Consider the following 18,030-nt stretch of genomic DNA (forward strand, 5'->3'; position numbering starts at 1 on the left):
TAAGTTAAATAATAAAACAATATATTTATTCGATTTAATAGAATGATATTATTGATTATGTTAATGACATTGTGTGTGCATGAACAAATAAACGTCGATTTGGCTCCAGGCATTAGAGCAAGTCAATCGATACAGGATAAAAGGAATGCCCTTATTTGTCAATCCTGGAGTATAAGTTCCCCTTTCAAAACAATCCGAAAGAATTATCGTAACAGTACTATAGAAATTTAAATTCGAGCCCACCGATTTCACAATGTTTCCTTAAAACGAATTTGCTACCTTCAACGGTGCTAAAGCTGTCCAACAATCATTTTTCAAGATAGAACGAATTTCGTCTCCTACGGAAGTAGCACAATAATCTGTAGGAGTTCCAACGAACGCAAGGAAGTGTTTTTACTTCGAAAACAATATCAGAACGAGACGGAGAATAAGATTCAAAACAGAGAATATTTGCAATAAAAATGGTGTAATTTTTCTGGCAGCGAGGCAGACTATTTATAGACTTGTTCGTGGACATTCGAACATCATCCAGAATAGTCGTCATTGTTCATACAACTTCCAAAACTCCAACAGACATGTTAGTTCAATACTGCGTCTGTTAAGTTGGTTAGTGGTCGACGATTAACCGTTGACTGTTTGGTCGGTTAACAGTTGACCATTTAACAGACCATCCAAACCAAAAATTACTCGGAAAAAACCAATGAAAAAAATAAATTTTATTAAGTACCCAAGAATTTGATTGTATACAATTTGGTCCAAAAATTCAAATAAATTTGGTCCAAAAAATTAATATAGTGCAAGGACACATCCACACCGACTTGGACACGGGCTCATGCCGTGCCGAGCCAACAAGCTGGTTGGACAGACGGCGGCACACTCGTGTGGGCTTATGACCGAACCTGATAGGATATAGGTCTTCCCCCTTCCAAAGACTATTGATACCCCTTGGGACCCATAAATCACACCAAAGTTTCATAACTTTCCAATGTGGGATAAGTGTTTGGGCAAATCAAAGTCTTCACTAATTCATAGTTTCAAGTGAGTTAATTTGACATTAAATATTTCATTCAATTCTAAATGATTTTCGATAAATAAATATACCACGTTCATCACCTTGCGAAGTAGAGCGTGAATATGCTAGATCCCGTATTAAGGTCCCACTGAAATTTGGGAAAGTTGACCCATTTCATACCATTTTTCTAACAATCCCCCACATGAATGAAATATGTTGGTCTTTTCCAAACAACAACATCTGATATGTTTTTCTAAAGAAAATTGAAGAAAACTACATCAAGATAAGTAGTCAAAGACTTTGAACTTTTCCTAGTAAAATCTATCGAATTTACTTAGCCAATCAGTAGCAAGTTGCTTTGAACAGTCAGCCGTTCATGTAAACCTAGACAATAGAAGTCACACAGTTCTCTTCGAACACAGTTGGTTCTCACGTTTGTGTCCATTTTGGCCTCGGACACCTCCTGGTTCATGAGTGTTTTTTAGAGAATTCATCTTTATCTAATTCTCTTAGAAGCGGCCCCTTCTCACCAATATAGGTGATTTTCATAAAGAGTATCCTGATATACTCCACTTGAACGAATCAAGATATGGAAACCATTAAAAGCATAACTTAACCTATTTCGCGGCAGTTAGGCACTGGCTCATCATAGGAATGGGTAGGAGTGATAATCTCCCCAGTGCTTGCTAAGTTTTTAACAGTTCGATTGTCCCATTGAACCTAGATCTTGGGATCTCCAGTCAATTAGGTTGGGTTGCCACCATGAAAACTTTTGATTATTTTATCGATTTTAATCTTATCCCCTTCGATGAACTTTCAACTTGCTCTCTTGTTAAACTTTTAATTAGCGGATCCGCAATATTCTCTTTTGATTTCACATAATCGATAGTGATAATGCCAGTAGAGAGCAGTTGTCGAACGATATTGTGTCTACGACGTATATATCGAGATTTACCGTTATACATAATATTATGTGCCCTACCAATTGCTGATTGACTATCGCAATTGATACACATAGTAGGCACGGATTTTATCCAACATGGAATATCTTCTAGAAAGTTTCATAGTCATTTGGCTTCTTCTCCAGCTTTATCTAACGCGGTAAATTCAGATTTCCATGATACTGTAGCACCTCCAAGTGTAAAGACATATCCACTTGTTGACTTGGAGTCTTTAGTATCTGATATCCAATTTGCATCACAGTATCCTTCGAGTACTGCTGGATATCTCGAATAGTTCAATCCAAAGTTTTTGGTATGTTTTAAATACCCTAAAACCCTAATAATTGTCTTCCAGTGATCAGCGCTTTGATTGCTTGTATATCGACTTAGCTTACTAATTGAGTAAGCAATATCAGGTCGAGTACAGTTCACGATATACATTAAACTACCAATAATTCGAGAGTATTCCAATTGAAACTTACAGTCACCAGTATTGGAAACAAGATGCATATTGGCATCTATAAATGTTTTTATAGGAATAATATCATATTTCTTGAATTTATCAAGAATCTTCTCAATGTAGTGTGATTGAGACAATATGATACCATTGGATGTTCTAGAGATTTTAATTCCTAATATAACATCAGCCACACCTAAATCCTTCATTTCAAATTTGTTTGTTAGCATCCTTTTAGTAGATTGAATTATGGTATCATTGTTGCTCATAATTAACATGTCATCTACATATAAACATACCATGACATATCAATTTTGAGTGCTCTTGACATAAACACATTTGTCACATTCGTTAATTTTGAAACCATTTGACATCATAACTGTGTCAAATTTTTCATGCCATTTTTAAGGAGCTTACTTTAATCCATAAAATGATTTTACAAGTCGACACACTTTCTTTTCTTGTCTTGGGGCAACAAATCTTCAGGTTGCTCCATATAAATTTCTTCATCTAACTCTCCATTCAGGAAAACTGTTTTAACATTCATTTGATGTATATCCAAACCTTTCAATGCTGCTATCGCAATAAGCATACGTATGGAAGTGATTATTGTCACAAAAGAATACGTATCGAAATAATCAATACCTTCTTTTTGCTTGTAGCCTTTAGCGACAAGTCTAGCCTTATATTTAACAATTGATCCATCTGCTTTCATTTTCCTTTTAAAAATTCATTTACATCCCAATGACTTATTACCGGGAGGAAGGTCTACTAATTCCCATGTATAATTTTGTAGTATGGATTTAATTTCATTATTAACAGCTTCTTTCCAAGATGAAGCTTCAGTCGATGACATAGTTTCTTTAAAGTTTTGAGGTTCATTTTCTAACAAATATGTTAGAAAGTCAGGCCCAAAGAAAGTTGACGTCCTAGACCTCTTACTGCGTCTAGGTTGTTCATTTATAGGTTCTTGATCTATAGCCTCCTCATTTTCACGAGATCTTTTCTGTGAATTTGATTCACATTGCATGTTATAAGGAAAAACATTTTCAAAAAATGTAGCATCCCTTGATTCAATAATCGTGTTAACATGCACATCGGGTATTTCAGACTCGTGTACCATAAATCTGTATGCATTACTATGGTAGGCATAAGCAATAAATACACAATCAATTGTTTTAGGTCCTGTCTTAACCCTTTTAGGTTTAGGAACTCCTACCTTGGCCAAACATCCTCATACCTTTAAGTATTTATAATTAGGTTTGTAACATTTCCATACTTCATAAAGTATCTTATGCGTTTTTCAATGTGGTAATTTATTAAGAAGATAATTGGCAGAAAGCAAAGCTTCGCCCCACAAGTTCTGCGATAATCCAGAACTTATCAACATAGCATTCATCATCTCTTTCAATGTTCGGTTCTTGTGTTCAACAATACCATTGCATTGAGGAGAATAAGGCGTTGTAGTTTGATAAATTATTCCATGTTCCGAACAGAATTGTTCAAATGGAGAATCATATTTACCACCTCTATTACTTCTTATAGCCTTAATCTTTTTACTAAATTGATTTTCAACTTCCAACTTGTAATGTTTAAACACTTCAATTGCTTCGTCTTTGCTTTTGAGTAAATACACATAGAAATATCGCGTGCAATTATTGATAAAAGTAATAAAGTACTTATTAGCTCTTCTCGTTTGACCAAACTTTAGATCACATATGTCAGTGTAAATTAAATCTAGAGGTTTCGTACTTCTTTCAACGAAACGAATGGGTAATAAATTCAATTTGATTAGTCTACACAAAGTATTATAATTTGTATGTCCTAATCGTTCATGCCAAATATTAAACGACTCAAGAAAGTAAGAAGAGCAAGTATTTTATTCATAATCGGAGGTACAACAGTCATTACATTCAACTTAAAGAGCCCCTCATTCAGGTAGCCCTTTCCTACAAACATTTCATCCTTCATAAGTACAAATTTGTCTGAAACGAATATGAGCTTAAACCCGTTCTTGCTTAATGGAGAATCCGATACCAAATTCTTTAGAATATTGGGCACATGAAGAACGTTATTCAAAATGAGCTCCTTTCCACTTGTCATTTTCAGCACTATCTTTCCATGTCCTTCAACCTTGGAAAATGATGAGTTTCCCATGTAGAGTTGTTCATCACGATCCATTTCTTTGTAAGTAGAGAACATCCCGCAGTTTGAGCATATGTGACAAGTAGCTCCCGTATCCACCCACCATTCCTTAGCGTTTCCAACTAAGTTGCATTTAGAGACGACCGCAGAAAGATTTATTTCTTGTACTTTATCAGAAAGGTTGTCATGTTCTATTACTTTTGCCTCGTAAGGTTTTCCCTTGATATTTTTTGGCTTTCGATAGTCCTTGGATCGGTGTCCTGCCTTACCGTAATTGTAATAATTTTCCTTGAACTTTTTAGTAGGTTTTGAAGAACTAGTTTGCCCTTCGCCATTGTGCTTTCTCTTTTTGCTAGTCTTTAAACCTCCTTCCACAATGTTAGCTTTTGATTCCATCGAATGAGATGCACCACTCCCCTTTTCAGAGTTGCGATTGTTTTCTTCTATTCTCAACCGAACAATGATATCTTCAAGTTTCATTTCCTTCCGCTTATTCTTTAAATAATTCTTGAAGTCCTTCCAAGAAGGCGGTAATTTCTCAATCAGTGCAGCGACTTGAAATGATTCACTTAGTTTCATTTATTCAGCATGGATGTCCCTGAGTATGATTTGAAGTTCTTGAACTTGGGATATGACAGTCTTGCTGTTAACCATTTAATAATCCAAAAAACGATCAACAATGAATTTCTTTGTGCCAGCATCTTCGATTTTGTACTTTGTGTCCAAAGATTCCCACAGTTCTTTTGCGGACTTCACATTGCAGTACACATTATATAATATGTTATCCAGTCCATTGAGTACATAATTTTTGCACAAGAAATTGGAATGCTTCCATGCATCAATCGTAGCCAATTTCTTAATGTCACTTTCTTGCTCGGTGTATGAAGGCTCATATTCTTTGAGAAATTTTGCCAAACTTAAAGTTGTCAGATAAAAAAGCATTTTCTGTTGCCAACACTTAAAATCTGACCCATTAAATTTCTCTGATTTTTCTCCGGTCGTATTCGGGAGTGTAGTACCAGAAGTTGCCATTTCTGAAACACAATTAGAAGAATGATCCAGAAAAGGCAAATTCATTTTAAGATTGTTAATCCTGGAGTATAAGTTTCCCCTTTAAACAATCCGAAAGAATTACCGTAACAGTACTATAGAAATTTAAATTCGACCCCACCGATTTCACGATATTTCCTTAAAACGAATCCACTGCCTTCAACGATACTAAAAGCGTCCAGCAATCGTTTCACAGGATAGAACGAATTTCGTTTTCTACGGAAGCAGGACAGCAAACTGCAGGAGTTCGAACGAACGTAATGAAGTGTTTTTACTTCGAAAACAATATTAGAACAAGAGGGAGAATGAGATTCAAAGCAAAGAAAATTTGCAATGAAAATAGTGTAATTTTTCTAGCAGGGGGGTAGGCTATTAATATAGTGCAAGGACGCACAAGCACCAGACTCGGGCACGGGCTCGTGCCATGCCAAGCCGAGTCGGCAAGCCGATCGGACGGACGGCGGCGTGCTCGTGTGGGCTTATAACCGAAGCCGATAGGATATAGGTCTTCCCCCCTTCCAAAGACTATTGGTACCCTTTGGGACCCAAACCCAATTCCCAAACTTGCACCATATAAACCACACCAAAGTTTCATAACTTTCCTATTTGGGAAAAGTGTTTGAGCAAATCAAATTCTTCACTAATTCATAGTTTCAAGTGGGTTACTTTCATATTAAATATTTCATTCAATTCTAAATGATTTTCGATAAATAAATATACCACGTTCATCACCTTGTGGAGCAGAACATGAATATGCTAGGTCCCGAATTAATTAAGATGTGGGTCCCACTCAAATTTGGATCCAAAGTTGACCAATTTCATACCATTTTCTAACATTATTGACTCGACTCTTGCAACCATTGCAATTGTAGGCGGCCCATGGAAATAGACTAGGAGCCACCATCAAATAAGTGAAGCTCTATGCAATTAGATCCAAATGACTTATTTAGCCCTTGTTTGAGCTCATTCTTTGGAAAAAAAAAAATTACTCTTAAATAGTATTTTGACATCATTTCAACCCCACATTCTTCAATAAAATAATATTACACGTAAATCCAAAATTTTTCTTTCTTTTTTAATCACGTATTTTTTATCAATACACTATTCAAAAATACATTTTTCCTCCAAAATGAGGCTCAAACAAGGGTTTAATCTTTACCACGATTTTCACTGAATATTACAACAACCGTAGGACACGTCCCATGTATGCTTAACAACTACCTTATTGCCGTATCATCATATGTTGAAACCGATATAAAGGAGCAAGTCATGTTCAAAGTAAATAAAGATTCTATAGTTATTTCTACTTGACTCATTTGGTGATCACATTTTCATCTTCTTAAGAGCTATTTACTCCTCCTTATAGCGGAGTGGAGGCTGTGGAGCCTTGTCGAGGCGTCCACCCTTTCTCCTTGGACATCGCGGATCGATCAAGTGCAATTATCAGAGCAGACGAAATCGACCAGCATTATTAGGTATAAAATGAGTCAGTGATGTGAATAATTAATTGTAAAAGTATTAAAATTTATAATATCCAAAACCACGTGGTCTATGTTGAACGAGTCCATTTTGAGATTTTTTTTGTCATGGTAGCACATAGTTTAACGTTGGTCGTAACGTGTATTTGTGCATTGTATGATTTCTTGTCTTGCATCCCATATGGGCCTATGGCCTTGCGCCCCATATTTTTTTTTTTTTTTTAACGAGGTGTCCCAACTCTTGCGCCCCATATTTCATGCATTTCATGCTGTCAATTACATAAAAGTATAAACATATTTAGTTCAATTATACACAGGACAAATTTTCGCATCAAGATATTTACTTATTTAGTTCAATTTTATGGACAATAAATTTTCATAGCACAGCACGTAGCAGACAGAATACACTCTTCTTTCTTTATCTGGTCCAATCTTATTAAGTGTCTGTTTGAGCCACATTATTCTAAAGAAATGCATTCTTTAATAGTGATTTGACATCATTTCAACCACATATTCTTCAATAAAATAATATTACACGCAAATAAAAAACTTTTCCTTATTTTTTAACCACACATTTCCCATCAATACAATATTGAAGAATACATTATTACCAAAATAATATGGCTCAAACACCCTCTAAATTACAAAAATATTTAGTTGTGCTTATGAAAATAAGTCAATTTTAATTCACTTTCTTGAAAAGTAATTTTTCATGCCGAACATATGCCCTTATTATTTGGATTTTGGAGTTTAAATATCTGGATTTTCTTCAATGTCTAATCTAATATTAAAAGCATGGATCTGAAAAGCAAATTCAAAATATAAAATGAATTAGATAAGTAGCAGTATGAAAACAGTACATATCATGCGAATCAAATTCAAAATGGATAAAGTCACTGATTCAAATAAATTTTCTACCGTTTTCTGTCCTCATCAAAGGTCAAATATGTAAACATTTCTTCAGTAATCAAGAATTTCAATTTTTGGGAACATATGACATAATTATTATTAGGATAATGATACTTGCACGTCAAGTGATATTTACCCCTCACATGGAGGGGGATCTACTTCAGATATCCTCATGTATGAGGAGGGTGGACATCAGGATAGACACTCCGATGTACATGTAGCACAATTCTATATAGTTTAAAGATTTTAATGTCACAATTCTCACGTTAATCCCTTATTCACTAGAAAAAGGGAAAATGATGAGCAATTGTGAAAAGGCAATGGCAGTTGGTATGGTCCCAAAGTTATAATTAACCCCAAAAATAATGTAGGCAAGGCTGATCACAAAATAATGATATGATGGACCGTCCACAATGGTTAAGTCATTGTATGCTGGCAAGATGTAGTAATTATTCGTACCACCCATTTAGGATTCAAGAGGACCCCTTTTACAAAGTAAGCATGCTAAAAGAAAACCGACATACCCTAATTATGATAATAATGCATCTCTCTTTCTCCCTCCTTTCATCCACAATCACACAAACAAACAAAGAGAGATATCGAAGATAGAAAGGCATAGAAGAGGTAAGATCGACTATTGACTAACGCAATTGGAATCAACGTCCCTCTAGAGAGTCCATAATTTGCAATCCATGGAGGCCGCTATCAATAGTTTGATGCATTATCTCTTTTCAACCATTTGTGCTAAAATGCAGCACAAGAAAAGGAAGGAAAATCGTTTATTCTTTTTGTATTAGTTTAATTTAAATGAAGTCGTTATATAAGTCGTTGGCATACGAAATCAAGCACTTGTTATAAAATAAACAAATTCAAAAAAGAGAGAGGGAGAGTCTGGGAGACGACTTGTCCGTTGACCGGATTTTAAAGCTTAAATTGCGGGAAAAGGGGCATAATCACGGAGGTGGGGTATCAACTATCAACCTGCAATATAAGATATGAAGTAAATGGGTCCAATTTGCTGTATCAACAAAGATTACACATCAAAGGAAATGCACATGGATATAGCTGTATACAGATCGCAGACCACATCCAAAACTATGGAAATACTATTTAATAATGGCTAAACAACAAATTCTACTCAAAGTACATACACCATTGCTTAGCTAACAGTTATGTCAAACTATTATGGTCAATTCATAGCCAGAAAAAGGCCTAATTACGCGTCGACCAGGAACTGCCTAACATGGAGTTTATAGGTAAATTGCGGACAAGAGGCACCGAAGCAGGTTTGTCATATCATGGAGAAAACATCCTCGTGATGGGAGCTGCTGCCATGTACTGCTTTTCTTAAAATCATGAACAACTTTTCTTACGCTAGTCAATTTTGATCGCTAATTCTCAACATATATTCTCGTGTAGCTATGTCATTGATTTTTTAGTATGATGTCACATTAATGTTACATTCTCATTTAGGTAACGTTCACTAATACTTTGAACTATAAAACGTAGTAAATAAGATCATTATTAGGTAAAACTGATTTTTAACTTTGCAGGCCAATTCAAAATCATTCATATCGAATTAGTCCAGATTATTAAGCCCCGGCCTGAAAAAAGAAAGCCTATTTCTTCACACTGTTATCTATTATTGAAGGTTGCATCCACTTGTCCCAACGCATTAAGCCCCGATTTGATACGGATTAAAATCTAGATTTTAATTTAAGGCAAAGTTAACAATTCAGTTGCTTTCCAAATCAAGTGAAGGTTTAATCTGTGTGCTTATAATTATCTGAGCACTCTCCCTTTAGAAGGAATGAGTTCTACCTCAATACAAATATTAGTAATAAAGATATGAAGTAGAAGAATAGGAGCACTCTTTCGGGAGGCTTATGTTAACGTATTTTGAATATAGGTAGATCGACATTAAAAATAAGCCACACGTTTGTTGCTTATTTTTAAGATAAGCCACCTCAAACATTCTCCAAGAAAAGAAACCTGTGGATTTCATTTTTGTTAAAAATAGTAGATTGCGATGATCTTAATTGTTTATCCTACGTCGCTAAGTAAAGATTTGAGTCATGGATTTATAACACAGAGGACCAAGCTTCCAATGGAGTACAAAGTCAATTTCTCTTCCAATGAAGTGGTCTCCATTTTACGCGGTAAAATTTGCTACACAGTTTGGATACCATAAACCATACACAATTAGGATGTGGGGTAGGGGACAAAAGGCACTGAATTGCATCAACATCCCATGCTGATGTTACCTAAAAAAACATCATCCTACTGGCTGAAAACGAATAACCAAAATCCTACCACATCCGAACCCCACTATAAAAAAAATGATGTAATAAAATAAAATTAACGAACTTTTAATCTCTCTGCAATTAAGGCTTTTTATTTTATTTTTATTTTTTGGTATACTTAATGATAGGCAGGTGAAGTATTTCCTTGTATGAAACAATAGTGGAATAAAATAATAAAGAACCCCAAGAAAAAAAAAATGATTGAAGCAATTAAAAATAACTAGAATCTCATGACAAGATATGAATTTTAATGGGGACACTGCACTTTGCAATCCACCTAAGGAGCAGGACTATTAAAACATTGAAAAGCATAACCCAAACTCCATTTCTAGATTACAAATGAGGTCTACCGATCCTCAAGAATAGCAGACATGATTCGCCAAAGACCAAGTAGTAAACTGAGAGAGCAGTGAGTAACTTGAATAACTGCAATGCTGTCTCTTCCACAACCATAATCTATACGCCATTAATCACTGTTTCAACATGCAGTGAATTTCCATTTTCCATGGTCTTGCCATTGCTCTGAGTCTTTGGCCTCTGAAACGCATGCAATTATATTATTAGAAAACACCACGCCATAGGCTAATAAAGCTAAATGAGTAAAATACAAAGAAATCGGTGAATGTTAGTACCCTTTCAGCCGAATCTCCAGAATTTCCATTCAAAAGTTTGTGATTCTCTTCCTTCATCCAGCCATCCTTGGTAAACGGGAGTAATGGACCCAAATTTGAACGATCAGGCAATTCTACAAGAAATAGAAACATTGTCAGTGTCCAACAACAGCAAATAACGGCTATCCAAAGAATAAGTAAACACTAACCTGGCAATGTTTTCTCGATAAAGAACACAACTAAGTTAACAGTATACCTGAAACATAGTCATATGTTGGAAATATATTAGACCAATTTTAAAAACCCACCCAACAAGACAACTCGGCAAATTAGAAGAGGAAACCACAACCAACATGCACGATGTTCAATCTGTAAAAATATTGTTGGTTTCACGTTATTGCCATAAAATAGATTACCCCATATTCGAGCTGTGCCATCTTCTGAACCAGTTATCATCTGAAAGCAACCAAAAATAGTTGAAAAGAAGAATGAACCACAAACATATAAATCATGAAGATGGCTGAAATTTATACCAGTGAAAGGGTTGGATTTCATAGTACTTGAAGAATTAGTTCAAGAGTCTGTAAGTACTTCTAAATTCTTAGCAATTTCAGTAACTAATCAACTTATATCCATGCATGATATCATTACCCACGAGAATGGGGAGGCAGAGTGCGCATGATTTTGAAAAAAAAAAAAAAAAAAAAAAAAAAAAAAAAAAAAATGTTTTATCAAGGCAAAAGTTTTTAGAACCTCCAATTTATTCTTTATGATTTAGAGAAAAAGTTTAAATGGCAGATAGATTTATAGCACAGCTCCATCATAGAATTTCAAATTACTTAAATAACTTCATAGGTAAAAATCCACTGAGAAATCTTTGACAATTTTTTAGTTTTCTATATAGAGCCCCAAAAACTTCAATAGAATTTTCTTGTTTTTACAGTCTTAACACAATCTGTATTTCGATTTGAATATATCAGTTTGAGTTAGATGGAAATCATAGGGAAAAAAACTGACTTCTGATATTCTTCCTCTTCCACCCATAGACATCCCCGCACTTGGATATGTGGTTTGAGTTGTGGTGAGAGAGGAGAGTAGACAGAGTGAGGTATTAGGGAGTTGTTTCTATATAGAGCCCCAAAAACTTCAATAGAATTTTCTTGTTTTTACAGTCTTAACACAATCTGTATTTCGATTTGAATATATCAGTTTGAGTTAGATGGAAATCATAGGGAAAAAAACTGACTTCTGATATTCTTCCTCTTCCACCCATAGACATCCCCGCACTTGGATATGTGGTTTGAGTTGTGGTGAGAGAGGAGAGTAGACAGAGTGAGGTATTAGGGAGTTAAGTATAAATATATCAATTTATATACCCATTATTTTGAGGCATCCTAAAAACAAAATGATGCCATTAAATTGAAACAAAAGAAGTATTAGCTTTACATCCCAACATTAACCCTGCCAGTAGACAAAACTGTATAAAATAGGATATCATCCAACTAATTACCTCCGTGTGCCATATTTGTGATACGTCCGCACAAAGACTAGAGAGAAAATCATGTGAGATGAAAATATTAAATCTCCACAACCATAAAGCACGCCATGAACTGCAAATTCATAAAAGTACAAATGAGCAACAAAAATGAAAAATATGATTAGAAAGCAAGGGAAATAATCAATGCAACCCTGTCTTACATTTAATTAAGAAGAATTCTACAGCATTGTCAGGAAGAGGCAGCCTGGCAAGCTTTGAGCCCTATAGTGCAAACAAAATTCCAGATTTAAATTTTACAGCTTACGAGAAAAATTAAAGAGAAAAATTAGAGCAAATAATTGCATCTCACGTCTGGGATAAATTCAAAAACAAAATGCAAGATCACAACAGATTTTGATTATTTTTACCTCACGACAATGATAGTTAGGACCAGGAAGTTGAGTAGAATAGAAAGTTATGATCCGAAGAAATTGACAAGCCTGCAGTGAAGTACAAAGAGGAAACCATTATGGCAAGATTAAATCACTTCCATTGTTTCCAACAAAAGAGTAATCAATAATTGTAATGATTCCACAAACATTCATCTTGGAAGCAAAGAGGGATTTTCTATTCTTTCACTTACAAATAAACACGCCAGAACCCTGCACCATATTAGGACGGTGTAAATTTTTTTGCTCTTGAAGATGAAGGGATGGAAAGTCCACTGCAGCAGATCATCAACCAAAATCAATATACGAAGGAAAACTTAAAAAAACAACAGGAGGGAGTAAATGTTAAAACCAGTAAATGGGAAAACTTACCAAGACAAACGATAGAAAGACGAATGTAAATACTGTTTCACTGATGTAAGCTTTGTCTAGTCCAAGCTCCTATAATAGTTCCAGAAGTTTGAGATGAGTAAAGCCAGACAGCGAGTAGGCATCTCATTAGTAGTAATATCCATGAAAATACATAAAACATATATTTCTCACCGGAAGAAGAAAGAAGCCAACATCCTGAAGTATTGGTCCTGGCCGATGAAAATAATGAATTCCTCGAGCAGCTAGTCCGTGTATGTACTGAAGAAAGAAGATAAAGACAGATTTCTCATCTTATGCATTTCAAACCAACTATAACAGGGAAAAGCACAGAAAAATAAGCAAAATTAAGTTCCTGGAACAGTTGTAAATTAAACTAAATGGAATGGAGAATAAATCTTTCCTTTATTATTTGTAGCCAGATAACACCAGATCAGCTCTAAAGCCCCATTACTTTGCTTAATGATGTTGCAATAAAAGCACAATTATGAATTATTCAAAGACTAATTTGTGAAGCACGTCATGTTCACGTCACTCAAATCAGAAAGTAGTTAATTGAAGTCGAATTTAATGACGAGAACAATCTGGAAATAGCTACAGCTTACCCACTAAGCAACCTAACAAAGGCTTTTCGAATTGCAGAAAACACATCAAAAGACAATCTTAAACTACTGGAAAGATCTTAAGGTCTTCCACCAAATTATAATCATCATAAAATTCATAAGACGATATTTCATCATATCGGAAATGGGTAAAGATCAATATATATGTGTTTACACAAACCTGACAAATGAGACCCCCTAGAATATACTTCCAATTTTCTGCGAGAAGGTTGATTTCGGTTGTAATTTCCGCACAAAATCTCTTCCATAACTACTCACAAATAACACAACAAAAAATCGATAAAACACCGCCAAAAGTAGCATTAATCAAACTAACAAATGAATTAAAATAAACATAGTAAAAAATCGCAGAGAGAAAGTGCAGATGAAAAACGAACCTTTGAAGCCTCGCGACCGATGTAAAGCGACATTTCTTCTATGTATATTGCAGACAAGAATAGTGCCATATTACGTTACAACATCCTGGATTCTCAGTACAGAAGAACTCTATTTTTCTCAAATTTCACTCGTTAATTAACCAGGATCAAACTAAATAACTCCGTTCAATTAACTATCCCAAGATCCGTCAAAGTAAAACCTAGTTGCTTAGTCGAGGTTCTTCCAATAAAAAAACAGAATCGATTTCACAATAATCCTTTAAAAAAATCGAAGTTATATTGTAAATCAATCTGAACAAGAAGCTTTTAAAAGGGCAATTTCTCTCTTGAAACTGGGGCTGCTGCTTATTGGTATCTTTATTGGTTTCTCTCCCTCTCGCGCTAAATATATATCAGTGTTGTTTGATTTGTCTCCTTTGTACGATAACACGCGAGTTGAACACGGAGAAACAGTTGAGACTGAGCCGGCTATTTCAAGGAAATTGTATTTTGACAATAATCCTTTAAAAAAATCGAAGTTATATTGTAAATCAATCTGAACAAGAAGCTTTTAAAAGGGCAATTTCTCTCTTGAAATCTTTTTATTGGTTTCTCTCCCTCTCGCGCTAAATATATATCAGTGTTGTTTGATTTGTCTCCTTTGTACGATAACACGCGAGTTGAACACGGAGAAACAGTTGAGACTGAGCCGGCTATTTCAAGGAAATTGTATTTTTACCTTTTCGCAAAAGGAATGGAAAATCTTTTTAAAAAATAATAACAATGAAAAATCCGAAAATGAGCTGGAATAATCTTTTTCTTTTCTTTTCTTTTTTAAGTAAGGCAACTGGAATAATCTTTTAAATATTCATGTAAAATTAATTTTCAGATAAAAAAATGAATTTGATTTCTGTCCAAAATAATATCTTCTTCTAAATCAAATTTCAAATATCTTTGATTCAACATCCGTTTTGAAATTTATAATACCTCTACAAGTTGTAAATTGCCCTTTTTCTTTTCAATTACCGTATTATCTTGTCAAAATTTTGATCATTAATTAATAAAGAAAAAATTGTCCGCGAGAAATAGTTGACTTCAAGTTTTCATGTGCACCTACCTCATGTTATGTGGACTGCGTCCAAATTTATTTTCTTGTAATATCTCAAATTGGTTGTTAATAATTTCAATGAAGGAAATTACCCTATCGACTCAAATTAGAGAAACAAAATCCAACTTCGTAGAGTAGGTATAAGAGGGTTTTTAAGAGCATGTTTGGTACAGCTTAAAACACAATTAAAATCAATTTTTTGACCGTTATTTCACTATTTCAGATGTCATTTTCGAATTCTTCTCTTACATGTAGCACTCACTTTATCTCTAACGGTCAAAAAATTAATTAACAAAATCCCTACCAAACAAACACTAAATATTTGGACGGTGTAAATTTTTTTGCTCTTGAAGATGAAGGGATGGAAAGTCCACTGCAGCAGATCATCAACCAAAATCAATATACGAAGGAAAACTTAAAAAAACAACAGGAGGGAGTAAATGTTAAAACCAGTAAATGGGAAAACTTACCAAGACAAACGATAGAAAGACGAATGTAAATACTGTTTCACTGATGTAAGCTTTGTCTAGTCCAAGCTCCTATAATAGTTCCAGAAGTTTGAGATGAGTAAAGCCAGACAGCGAGTAGGCATCTCATTAGTAGTAATATCCATGAAAATACATAAAACATATATTTCTCACCGGAAGAAGAAAGAAGCCAACATCCTGAAGTATTGGTCCTGGCCGATGAAAATAATGAATTCCTCGAGCAGCTAGTCCGTGTATGTACTGAAGAAAGAAGATAAAGACAGATTTCTCATCTTATGCATTTCAAACCAACTATAACAGGGAAAAGCACAGAAAAATAAGCAAAATTAAGTTCCTGGAACAGTTGTAAATTAAACTAAATGGAATGGAGAATAAATCTTTCCTTTATTATTTGTAGCCAGATAACACCAGATCAGCTCTAAAGCCCCATTACTTTGCTTAATGATGTTGCAATAAAAGCACAATTATGAATTATTCAAAGACTAATTTGTGAAGCACGTCATGTTCACGTCACTCAAATCAGAAAGTAGTTAATTGAAGTCGAATTTAATGACGAGAACAATCTGGAAATAGCTACAGCTTACCCACTAAGCAACCTAACAAAGGCTTTTCGAATTGCAGAAAACACATCAAAAGACAATCTTAAACTACTGGAAAGATCTTAAGGTCTTCCACCAAATTATAATCATCATAAAATTCATAAGACGATATTTCATCATATCGGAAATGGGTAAAGATCAATATATATGTGTTTACACAAACCTGACAAATGAGACCCCCTAGAATATACTTCCAATTTTCTGCGAGAAGGTTGATTTCGGTTGTAATTTCCGCACAAAATCTCTTCCATAACTACTCACAAATAACACAACAAAAAATCGATAAAACACCGCCAAAAGTAGCATTAATCAAACTAACAAATGAATTAAAATAAACATAGTAAAAAATCGCAGAGAGAAAGTGCAGATGAAAAACGAACCTTTGAAGCCTCGCGACCGATGTAAAGCGACATTTCTTCTATGTATATTGCAGACAAGAATAGTGCCATATTACGTTACAACATCCTGGATTCTCAGTACAGAAGAACTCTATTTTTCTCAAATTTCACTCGTTAATTAACCAGGATCAAACTAAATAACTCCGTTCAATTAACTATCCCAAGATCCGTCAAAGTAAAACCTAGTTGCTTAGTCGAGGTTCTTCCAATAAAAAAACAGAATCGATTTCACAATAATCCTTTAAAAAAATCGAAGTTATATTGTAAATCAATCTGAACAAGAAGCTTTTAAAAGGGCAATTTCTCTCTTGAAATCTTTTTATTGGTTTCTCTCCCTCTCGCGCTAAATATATATCAGTGTTGTTTGATTTGTCTCCTTTGTACGATAACACGCGAGTTGAACACGGAGAAACAGTTGAGACTGAGCCGGCTATTTCAAGGAAATTGTATTTTTACCTTTTCGCAAAAGGAATGGAAAATCTTTTTAAAAAATAATAACAATGAAAAATCCGAAAATGAGCTGGAATAATCTTTTTCTTTTCTTTTCTTTTTTAAGTAAGGCAACTGGAATAATCTTTTAAATATTCATGTAAAATTAATTTTCAGATAAAAAAATGAATTTGATTTCTGTCCAAAATAATATCTTCTTCTAAATCAAATTTCAAATATCTTTGATTCAACATCCGTTTTGAAATTTAAAATACCTCTACAAGTTGTAAATTGCCCTTTTTCTTTTCAATTACCGTATTATCTTGTCAAAATTTTGATCATTAATTAATAAAGAAAAAATTGTCCGCGAGAAATAGTTGACTTCAAGTTTTCATGTGCACCTACCTCATGTTATGTGGACTGCGTCCAAATTTATTTTCTTGTAATATCTCAAATTGGTTGTTAATAATTTCAATGAAGGAAATTACCCTATCGACTCAAATTAGAGAAACAAAATCCAACTTCGTAGAGTAGGTATAAGAGGGTTTTTAAGAGCATGTTTGGTACAGCTTAAAACACAATTAAAATCAATTTTTTGACCGTTATTTCACTATTTCAGATGTCATTTTCGAATTCTTCTCTTACATGTAGCACCCACTTTATCTCTAACGGTCAAAAAATTAATTAACAAAATCCCTACCAAACAAACACTAAATATTGAACTGAGAACCAACTTCAGGTTTTTTAAAAGGTTAGAAATCAAATTGTTAATTGAACAATAGGTCAGGGACCAACATTGCAATTTTCCATTTAATTTTGTCTGGAAAT

At 34.3% G+C, this 18,030-nt stretch overlaps 2 protein-coding genes and 1 long non-coding RNA gene across 3 annotated transcripts; all 3 read right to left on the bottom strand.

Moving 5' to 3' along the window:
• Nucleotides 1-10,484: 10,484 nt before the first annotated feature.
• LOC111403180 lies at nt 10,485-11,204 on the bottom strand. Its single transcript, XR_002704419.1, has 3 exons — nt 11,116-11,204; nt 10,928-11,040; nt 10,485-10,832 (listed from the first exon to the last, which is right to left on the bottom strand). It is a non-coding gene; the product is annotated as an uncharacterized LOC111403180 (long non-coding RNA).
• Nucleotides 11,205-12,078: 874 nt separating this feature from the next.
• On the bottom strand, nt 12,079-14,604 carry LOC111403179 (phosphatidylinositol:ceramide inositolphosphotransferase 2-like). The gene is made up of 8 exons (XM_023031583.1): nt 14,202-14,604; nt 13,985-14,074; nt 13,376-13,462; nt 13,205-13,273; nt 13,027-13,107; nt 12,812-12,883; nt 12,605-12,665; nt 12,079-12,516 (listed from the first exon to the last, which is right to left on the bottom strand). The coding sequence occupies exons 1-8, from the start codon at nt 14,268-14,270 to the stop codon at nt 12,413-12,415; spliced, it is 633 nt and encodes a 210-aa protein (XP_022887351.1). The 5' UTR covers nt 14,271-14,604; the 3' UTR covers nt 12,079-12,412.
• LOC111404391 (phosphatidylinositol:ceramide inositolphosphotransferase 1-like) lies at nt 14,488-17,150 on the bottom strand. Its single transcript, XM_023033203.1, has 6 exons — nt 16,756-17,150; nt 16,539-16,628; nt 15,930-16,016; nt 15,759-15,827; nt 15,593-15,661; nt 14,488-14,736 (listed from the first exon to the last, which is right to left on the bottom strand). The coding sequence occupies exons 1-6, from the start codon at nt 16,822-16,824 to the stop codon at nt 14,488-14,490; spliced, it is 633 nt and encodes a 210-aa protein (XP_022888971.1). The 5' UTR covers nt 16,825-17,150.
• Between the last annotated feature and the right edge of the window lie 880 nt (nt 17,151-18,030).

Source organism: Olea europaea, chromosome 11, assembly GCF_002742605.1.
Source record: "Olea europaea var. sylvestris chromosome 11, O_europaea_v1, whole genome shotgun sequence".
NCBI lineage: Eukaryota > Viridiplantae > Streptophyta > Magnoliopsida > Lamiales > Oleaceae > Olea > Olea europaea.

Coding starts and splice junctions, on each gene's coding strand:
- LOC111403179 (XM_023031583.1), bottom strand. CDS start 14,270: ATGGCACTATTCTTGTCTGCAATATACATAGAAGAAATGTCGCTTTAC. Junction 13,274..13,375: donor TTGGCTTCTTTCTTCTTCCG/GTGAGAAATATA, acceptor GAACTATTATAG/GAGCTTGGACTAGACAAAGC. Junction 13,108..13,204: donor TCTTTCTATCGTTTGTCTTG/GTAAGTTTTCCC, acceptor GATCTGCTGCAG/TGGACTTTCCATCCCTTCAT.
- LOC111404391 (XM_023033203.1), bottom strand. CDS start 16,824: ATGGCACTATTCTTGTCTGCAATATACATAGAAGAAATGTCGCTTTAC. Junction 16,017..16,538: donor TAGGGGGTCTCATTTGTCAG/GTTTGTGTAAAC, acceptor TTCTTTCTTCAG/TACATACACGGACTAGCTGC. Junction 15,828..15,929: donor TTGGCTTCTTTCTTCTTCCG/GTGAGAAATATA, acceptor GAACTATTATAG/GAGCTTGGACTAGACAAAGC.